The sequence below is a fragment of the Frankliniella occidentalis genome, unplaced genomic scaffold (assembly GCF_000697945.3).
Source record: "Frankliniella occidentalis isolate FOCC.00 unplaced genomic scaffold, Focc_3.1 Scaffold69, whole genome shotgun sequence".
Lineage (NCBI taxonomy): Eukaryota > Metazoa > Arthropoda > Insecta > Thysanoptera > Thripidae > Frankliniella > Frankliniella occidentalis.
In genome coordinates, this window is record NW_026267199.1 from 836,814 (window position 1) to 842,899 (window position 6,086).

Consider the following 6,086-nt stretch of genomic DNA (forward strand, 5'->3'; position numbering starts at 1 on the left):
TGCCCGCGCCGCAAACTACTAAATAGGGAAAAATGAGCCTCGGTCAGTATTCGAACCGACAACCATCCGCGTCTCGGACGCGCGCTGTACCAACTGAGCCAATGCTGAGGCTTTTGAATGGGTGAAGCTTATCTCCGCTGTGGCTCACAACCCGAAACATATGGCCGTCAGAGGGGCAAAAGGGTACCGTCGACCAGATTCGAACCAGCGACTGTTTGAGTACCAGCCCATCACGCCGCACGGTTGTAAAGTCATGGCCAGCGGAGCGCGAAAAATATCACCCGGCCGAGATTCGAACCAGTGACCAGGTTCATACTGGGGCCAGACGCCACCGACTCGGCCACGACGGGACGGTACGGAGGACAACTTACGGAGACATGCACATCTCAGCTGTGACTGACGCCCGAAGAGACTTGGCCAGCAGAGCAGGAAAAATAATCGCGGACGGGATTCGAACTACCGACCATCCCCTCGATCTGCCAACGATCACGCTTTAATACGCTCGGCTACCAGCTGGCTCTTTCGGGGTCGAGTTTTGAGCTCGGTCCTGCTTAATAAACCGGAGACAAAAAGCGACAAAGAAAAAATTTGCCCCGCCCGGGAGTTGATCTTAGGGCTGACAATTTTGGTTCGGATGAAGCTGCATGCGGTCACGTCGACTGTAGCCACAACTGTTTAGCTACAAAAGGGGCGTGTGGCTGGTGGCGTCGGATATCGTATGTTGCCCCATTTGTGACCTCATTTTTGTGTCCATGAACAGGGACGTGTCCACTACCACTTGTCGCCGCGACACGAGTTGTCGCTTGGACGCCTGGGAGGTAGGCCACGGATTCTCTCTAAGGCCTCTGTCGTGACGGGGAATTTGGGTTTAGGCTTCTTTTGACCCCAGGTTCATAAATCCTTTCTAGAGCTGAGCAGTGACGCCGCGTCAATCTAGGCGTGGGTCGATGATTTTCGCTGAAAACGCCTGGAGGGTAGGCAGTGCTTTCCTGAATCGGGCCCTTCGCGGCCCCCTGTCCCTCCGAGTGCTTGGACAAGGCGAGAGCTTCGGATATGCATTGATATCTTTCGTTTTCTCTTTAGTTCTTAGCGCTGTTTACTTCTGGTTGATATTCTAGCATTGGCGGAAGTAATGAACTCGTCTATAGACGGTTCAGTTTAAGCTGACTCGGGCCCTGTCGGCTGTAGCTACAATCGTGTAGCTACAAACAGGGACGTCCGTGTAGGCGTTCGTGTTGGACGTGCGAGCTCCGCGGGGTTGCCTACGTCCTATCCACAGGCGCCTACCGGCCGTCCGGGATGTCCCCGATCGTGGCCAAAAATAAAAGTTGGTCCCAAATCCGGCTGCCAGAGTCACCTTAATCTGACCCGACTATACACGGTTAAAAATTTTCCCAGTAGGTACTTTTATGGAGGACGCTAATGGCATTCAAGAGCAGGTGTTGAAATGCAAGAAACTATTTTTGCAGTTTAGGAGATCTATTTTTCGAGTAAAATGATATCGGACGCTCCCAATCATATTAATTAGTGGGCAGTTGTTTGATTGTTTAAGGGATTACACTAATAGCTAAAGCTATAACACCCTCACTTAACTGTGAAAGCCCGCACCCCAACCACTAGTTGATACCCGTTTGCAAAAGACCAACAACAGTATTTCGCTCACTGCACGTACCCATTTAGCACCATTTCGACAAAGCTAACAGTGAGCATAGTTTACACAAAGGGAATCATTTAATTACTCTGCCTCGAAAAATAACTTACCATTTGTGTGTGGTTCGGCTGACCCCTTTACGAACTCAGAAGTCGTCCTGCGGTGGGATGAAATAAAAAGTACCACCCCATTTTGTATTTTTTTTATTATTTTTGTCCAATGCTTGAGTCCGGTGCCAAATTAGTTAAATGCACCTGCAGACGGGGCAGAGGCAACCCCGAGGCCCAAGGAAGGGGCTCCTAGTTCGGTGGTTTGGTGGTGGGGGCGGGGGGAGAGCACGAGGATGCGACGTCCATGCGCTAAATCAGCCCCCGTCGCCTGCCCCGGAGTCTCGCGGCTACAGAGCCTGATGACTCTCAATACCACTTTATGGGGTCGAGGAGGGACAAAACTGGAATGGTTGGTGGTGTCTTGGCCCCTCTCCAAGTAGCGAAGAGACGACGGACGGGTGGCTGCTAACTGGAATAGAGTCCCCCAGTCGTCCTGGATGACCCCGCCGTATAGAGGGCGTGGCTGTGCGGGCGGGACCGATGACATGGCGGCTGATGAGGCACGTCGCCGCGGGCCGGAAGATATTGCCTCAAGCTCTCGCCATCGCCGGGCTGCGTCCGCCGCCGCGGTCCTGCCGGCCCCTGCTGTGGGTCGGGCCAGCCAGCCGCAGAGCTTTTGGCGCGGCCGGCGGCGTATCTCTCGGACGCCTCCCTCCTCGCGGGGCACAAAGAGATAAGATGGGCAGGGCCGGGCAGGGCGCCGCGGGCTGCACCTCTGCCGCAGGGCCAGTCGCGCACCTGAGCGCGGAGAGCAGCGAGGACCGGGCCGCCCAGGCCGCAAGTTATATAGAGCGCGCGCGGGTGAGACGTGAGAGTGCTTTGGGATTGTAATCTACCCTTTTTGGTCGTCATCAGCATGTTCCCGAGTCAAGGGTGAGTGTAAAAAATTTGAATTTTTTCTAGACTTACGAGTACGGTCTCGTTGACTATTAAGCTCTCCTTACAAACGTGGCGCACACTTATTATATGCATGCATATCCATAGGATCCAGTTAGAGTATAGTATTAGAATGTGCACATTCTAAAATCAAGAATATCGTTTTCTGGGTGCACTATTTGACCAGACGCGCAGTTACTTGTTTGCAACATTATCGTATTCATTTCGTGGTATGTATGCCGCAACATTGATAGCTTTTCAAAATAAACTTACGTTGGGTATTTTGTTTTAAAAATCGAAAAAATAAACCAACCAAGCAAAGCGGCTGATATTTATTCTTAGTATGTTTCACTTGGGGACGTGGACATAATATGTGCCGCGACTCATGTTCGGACTCATGTGCAGATAGCCTTTGGAAGGCGCTCCTCTATGGCTTAACATGACAGTGTATTCATCTGCTCCAGTCAAAACAAAATGGCTAGCCCCTCTTCACTCCGTTTTGATCGAAAAATACGGGAGTAAAATAAAAATGCTAGGCGAGCGACCTAGCTAGCCTACTCTGGCGGGGCGATGCGTCCCCGGCGTGAGGACAGGTGCGATATGATAAGGCCGATAAGACGCTCGCGGGGGAGGGGTGGGGGAACGGGCGCGCCCAATGGGGGGGCATGACTAACCCTCAGCGCGGTGACGTGTATTACAATCCTATTAATACCGGAAATGCAATCACATCCTGTTGACCGGAAACAGCGATGTCTCACGAGGATGCGCATGCACTCGGGCACGCGCTGCTCCCGCCCCCCGCCCGCAGACACCTTCAGTTCCGTTGGTCTCGTTCTGATTGGATTCCGGCTCTGACCGGCGTACAAACTTCCTTTGACAGACGGAACAGTTTTCACTTTCTTGTCTTGGAGAGAATATGGATAGGGCGAAGCCAGAATGAGTGTGTGTGTGTGTGTACGAGGAAAAGGGGAGGTGGGGGGACTGTGTGTGAAAGAACATACTCTCTACCCTCGTATTTATCTTCCGTTGACAGATGGCCGCAGAGGCCGTCCCTTTCGTGGCTCCTAGTATTTGTTGGTAAGTCATTTACAATACATAATAAGTAGTTAACCCTCGCAATGGGGAGTCTTTCCCACGTGACAATAAACGCCCCTTTGGTGTCGCAGCGACGTTCTGGTGCGTGGCCGGGCAGGAGAACGCGGGCATGACCATCTCGCCGTCGCTGGTGGAGTGCTACAGCAACGCGTCGCTGCTGTCCGGGGACGCGCTGCCCACCTTCGGCATCGGCCAGCTCATCGACCTCATCCGCAAGGTGGAGAACTCCCCCTACACCCGGCTCGACCTCCGGAGCATGGCTGTGCAGCTGACGCACAGGTGAGGCGGACGACGGATAGAAATCACCAAATTATACCTTGATCACAAAAAACAAAAACAAAAAAAAACAAAAACACGTTTTTCGCTATGTTTTCTGACTCGTGGTTAGGGAAATACACTTCTTTATTTGTACGTGCAATAGCGACAGTGTTAAACATTAAGGTGTGCTTAGGTTCCGCCAGGACGGCATCCGTCGTGACCCTCGCACCATGGCCTCCGAGGGGGTGATCCCCTACACCCCGGCGGGGCCCGAGTTCTTCCGGCACACCATCCTGCTCAAGATGCTCATCCCGGGCAACGCGTACAACTTCCCCAACGCGAGCCTCACCACGGCGGAGCAGTGCGCGCTGCACTTCATGCTGTCCTCCACGGTGGACGACATCCAGCGCAACAACGAGGACTCGGAGTGCAGCAACCTGCGCAACTACGAGACGGACGTGAGCGGCAGCAGCACCGGCGGCGGCGCGTCCGGCTACCGGCAGCCGGGCGGCGGCGGCTACAGCTCGGGCGTGAGCTGGAACAGCCGCCGCTACCCGCAGCAGTCCACGCGCGGCCCGCGCCGCAGCCGCAGGGAGGCCGCGGCCGGCCTCGAGTCGGACGTCGAGATCCTGGACCCCACCCTGGAGTGAGTCCGCCACACCCTCCCCTGCCTACCGCGCCCCGCCTCGCTTGCGCTAACCCTCTGCCTCCTCTCTAACTCTCAGGGCGGAGGTGAACAAGGCCAAGTACACCAACTACGCGCACAGCCGCTGCCCCATCCAGGGCGGCGTGGTGTTCACCCCCTGGGGTGCTGTGAGCGCGGGCACCGTCATCGCCGGCATCGCGGCCGGGCTGGTGCCGCAGACCGTGTCCACCAGGGACCTGGCCGTGGCCATCCAGCGCTCCAAGTACTTCACGAGCCGCGCCAGCCGCCCGGGGATGTCCAGGTAAACACGCGATGTCTTGTTGACGGGTTCAATATTGTGTGCAACTATTTTGCCCAATGAAAGGGTCGATGAGGACAAAGTGAAGAAAAAATGAGATAATGTTGCGGAGATTAAAATTTGTAAACTTGGATTCGACCTCTCCAACATGCTGGGTATACTTGCGTCGCGCGTGAGCTACGAGCTACCCGAGCTACCACACAACTAGGGCTTGTGTGAAGATTGACTACGACTCTGTCCCCGCAGCGCCGACACGCTGGGCTCCATCAACAACAAGTGGGCGGCGACGTTCTCCGGGGACCTGGCGCAGGTGGCGCTGCTGCAGGGTCCTCAGGACCCCACCAGGATGGCGGTGGGGCTGCCCGCGGGCTGGACCTCCACCCTGGAGCCCAAGAAGTACTACCTGAGCCAGCCGGTGGACGGCGCCATGAGCGAGGCCGACGTGCGCGGCTGCATCGACGGTGAGGGTTGTTCTGTCGCACGAACGCGCGAGTCTTTCTCTCTTATTTTGGAGCTGCACAAAAACACCGCGCCTTATTCGCCACGTATCTGCAGAGTAAAAACGTATTTTTGTCTCGGTCGCAGGCATGCTGCTCGGGTCGAACGTCAACGACTGGTACAGCCGCTCCCGCTCCAACCTGCGTCTGTCGCAGCTGCTCGACATGTACTACTCGGAGCGCGGCGTGTTTGACCGCAACACCCGCGCCTGCCTACGCCGCGAGCGCATCGGCGACGTGGCCACCACCACGGCGCTGGACGCCCAGGTAACTGCACTAGAAAAACAAAGGTGCCAAGTCGTGCCCCAAAAGTGCTAAAAATTAGTGCTTTTGTAAAGGCACTAAACCTTTAGTGCCTTTGAAGGTGAAAAGTAGGACTTGGCACCTTTGTTTTTTAAGTGCACACCTTCACTCTCTCTTCACTCCCGGGTTGTCTATTAACGCTTGGTTCATGTACAGACGGAAGCTTTCTCGAAATTCTACGGCGCCAACAACCCAATCACCGTCACCATGTCCGACGACGTCATCACCAGCCTCTCGGACACCGCGGTCAACAAGCTGCAGTCTTTCATTCGTACGTAGGACTCTTTTTTTTAGAGGTTACCAAAAAACTTATCCGAAATGAGAGATAGTTAGTGGATGTTTGTTCGACCCG

The 6,086-nt window shown here is 54.9% G+C and overlaps 2 protein-coding genes across 3 annotated transcripts in view; one reads left to right on the forward strand and one right to left on the reverse strand.

Annotated features, from left to right (window-relative positions):
• Positions 1-6,086, reverse strand: part of LOC113203919 (uncharacterized) — a 25,762-nt gene that overhangs the window by 4,951 nt on the left and 14,725 nt on the right. The window lies entirely within an intron of this gene.
• Positions 2,466-6,046, forward strand: LOC113203918 (uncharacterized). Its single transcript, XM_052268435.1, has 8 exons — positions 2,466-2,634; positions 3,671-3,714; positions 3,804-4,011; positions 4,184-4,636; positions 4,716-4,937; positions 5,181-5,395; positions 5,520-5,698; positions 5,891-6,046. The coding sequence occupies exons 1-8, from the start codon at positions 2,618-2,620 to the stop codon at positions 6,011-6,013; spliced, it is 1,461 nt and encodes a 486-aa protein (XP_052124395.1). The 5' UTR covers positions 2,466-2,617; the 3' UTR covers positions 6,014-6,046.

Bases quoted from the DNA above. Each gene is read 5' to 3' on its own strand.
- LOC113203918 (XM_052268435.1), top strand. The intron at 4,938-5,180 runs GTAAACACGCGA...CTGTCCCCGCAG, and splicing joins AGCCGCCCGGGGATGTCCAG to CGCCGACACGCTGGGCTCCA. The intron at 5,396-5,519 runs GTGAGGGTTGTT...TCTCGGTCGCAG, and splicing joins CGTGCGCGGCTGCATCGACG to GCATGCTGCTCGGGTCGAAC.